The following is a 2,500-nucleotide window of genomic DNA, read 5'->3' on the forward strand; positions in this document are numbered from 1 at the left end:
CTTTAACTTCTGCGTTCCTTGCCTCTGGACAAAGAGTGCGCTTCAAAAAAGAGGGATGCCAAATCCGGAGGTCAAGGTCTTCCTCGTACGTGCTACCTCGATGCTAATATAATAAAATGGACGGTTTTTCGGGGTGGTGGATGCGGAGGGAGAAGCAAACTCCTGGACTGACTAAAACAACCCGGCAAACAACACGCGGCTGGTAAACCGGAATCAATCGGGGACCGAGTGTGACTGTATGGAAAATATGGCAAAAGAACCACACTTTAATGCCACGGGGGGGTGGGAGCCCCTCACTTTCCCTTCACTTTGGTGGCACTGGAGGTAGTGGGACGCATGAAGCCACCGGTCGCACGTCGAGCGGAAGCTCCCGATACCGTGGAGTGCTGTTGCTGCTGCTGCTGCTGCTGGCCAACGATCGACGATCGTCCACTGAATGGCGTTGGGCTGACACCACTGGCACCAGATCCGGAACCGGCCAGACTACCGCTACTGGTCGACTTGCTGCCGGACGGAAACCGACCTCCACTCGATCCGGTATGATGATGATGATTGTTCTCCTTAAAGCTAGTGCTTGCACCGAGTGAGGTACCACCACCACCGCCATTACTGGCCGTCGATCGGGTCGGTGGTTTGCGTACCACCGCCGTCGGTCCAATGCTGGAACCGCTCGAGCTGCTACGGCTGGCAGGTGCACCACGATGGATGTTGCTACTCGCCGTACCGAGCGGTCGCTTCGTCGGCGAACTGTTGGCAGACAAAGTCGATGGGCCGTGCAGCGGGCTAGCATTGGCCAGTGGGGTGGCACTCTTCGAGCTGGCCCTCAGTGGTGGTGGCACCTTACGAACCGTGTTCGTCGACACGGCACTACTCAGCGAGGAACGGGAAGATCGCAAACTGGTCCGGGAGTTACTACGCTCGACGTCCTGCGAGAGACTAGCGCTGCCCATACGTCCAACCACTCCACCATCGGACGGTCCCGTGCGACGCATCGAAGCGGTTCGACGTGGCAGTACGGTCCGGTTACCAGCTGCCGTAGCTGCACCACTGCCCGCCAACGAGGTCGTCGATGATGCTGACGGTGGCACACGGAGTGATCGGCTACGTTCGAGGCCGGAACCATTCTTCACCATCAACAGACTGGCCATACTGGGTGTGGAACGATGGCCCGTACTCGTCACCTTTCCACGGCTCGCCAAACTAGACGACGCGGACAGAACCTTACCCGGGGACGCCGCAGCTCCCACTGTCGCTCTCGCGGTCGTCGTCGTCGTCGTCGTCGTCGCTGTGGGTTTGCTCTTCGTATCCGATCCGTAGTCATTGCAGGACGAAACACTGTCCTTACCCTGGGACGGTGTGTCGGAGACGAGACTTTGCGTCTCCTCGAAGCCCTCATCGTTCAGCTCGTGAGTGGCGGCCACCTTCGGGCTACTGCCGCTACTGTCCAGGTGATGGTCCTTCGTGGGGCTCCAGGTACGCTCGGGAGTGGGCGACTTCAGGCTACGCTTCGCCTCCCGCACATCCTCCTGGCTAATGCGGCTGATGCTGCGGCCCACCTTACTGGCACGATTCAGGACGGCCTCGGCATGCGTACGGGGTGAATCGCGGCCACTGGTTGGTGCGGTTGTAGCGGTACCATGACCGACGGTCGTTGTGTTGGAGGAGGATTTCAGTTTATCCTGCCAACGCTTCAGACGTTGCTCCTGCTCCTTGACACTGTCCTGGTTGCTGGTGATTGTGTTGGCCCCAGTTGATCCTGTTCCTCCGGCAGCCGGGCTCCTGCCCGATGACGAAGTGGGGATGCGCAAAGGGCTGTGAGCTGCACTGCTGCTATCCGGTAGCGAGTCAGGTGAAGGGGAACCCGTCGTCGTCGTGGTGGTGGTGGTGGTGGCCGTTTCATTGCCACTGCCCGCTCCGGCCGCATGATCGACTGGACGTTTGAAGCGTCGCGTACGTCTCGCCACGGAATAACGATCAAACTGCCCGACGTCATCGGACATCTCCACGAGATGGTCACTGGCACCGGTGCCGGTGCCGGTGCCGGAACCGGTCGGTTTTGCTCGGTCCCCGGAATCGCGCCCTTCGCTAAGGTTCACCAGCGACTCTTTGGAATCGGCCGACTCACGGCTACTCTGTTGGTGTAACCGGCGACAGGAACCACCGCCCGAGGCCGCCGTTACCGCGCTTGCACCCGACGAACCGGTGTGATGTACGTTGCGCCGGATCGACGGCGGTGTTTCGATGTTATCGGAATCGATTTCGATCTTGTTGTTGGTAACGGATGACGGTGGTTCCTCGTACACGTGATGGGCACGTCGGGTACGGCGTGGTGGTGGTGGTGCCGCTGCACCAGATGAAGCCGACGGTGAGGTGCTACTACCTGCACCCCCCTCACCGGATGGTGCGCCGGACATCAGTTCCGAGGCCGAAGTTGTGCTGGTCGTACTGGACGATATGGTGGACGGAGTACCGATGGTGGTGCTACTGGTGTGGTTGTTGT

At 59.9% G+C, this 2,500-nt stretch overlaps 1 protein-coding gene across 3 annotated transcripts in view; it reads right to left on the reverse strand.

Annotated features, from left to right (window-relative positions):
• The window catches only part of LOC126580799 (FH2 domain-containing protein 1), a 54,112-nt gene that overhangs the window by 1,153 nt on the left and 50,459 nt on the right, over nt 1-2,500 (reverse strand). For all 3 annotated transcript variants that reach the window (XM_050244062.1, XM_050244063.1, XM_050244061.1), the window contains exon 15: nt 1-2,500. This exon is cut by the window's left edge and continues 1,153 nt beyond it; it is cut by the window's right edge and continues 429 nt beyond it. In XM_050244062.1, the coding sequence (XP_050100019.1) occupies nt 294-2,500 (2,207 nt within the window). In that variant the 3' untranslated portion in view covers nt 1-293.

The sequence above is a fragment of the Anopheles aquasalis genome, chromosome 2, assembly GCF_943734665.1.
Source record: "Anopheles aquasalis chromosome 2, idAnoAquaMG_Q_19, whole genome shotgun sequence".
In the NCBI taxonomy this organism is placed as follows: Eukaryota; Metazoa; Arthropoda; class Insecta; order Diptera; family Culicidae; genus Anopheles; species Anopheles aquasalis.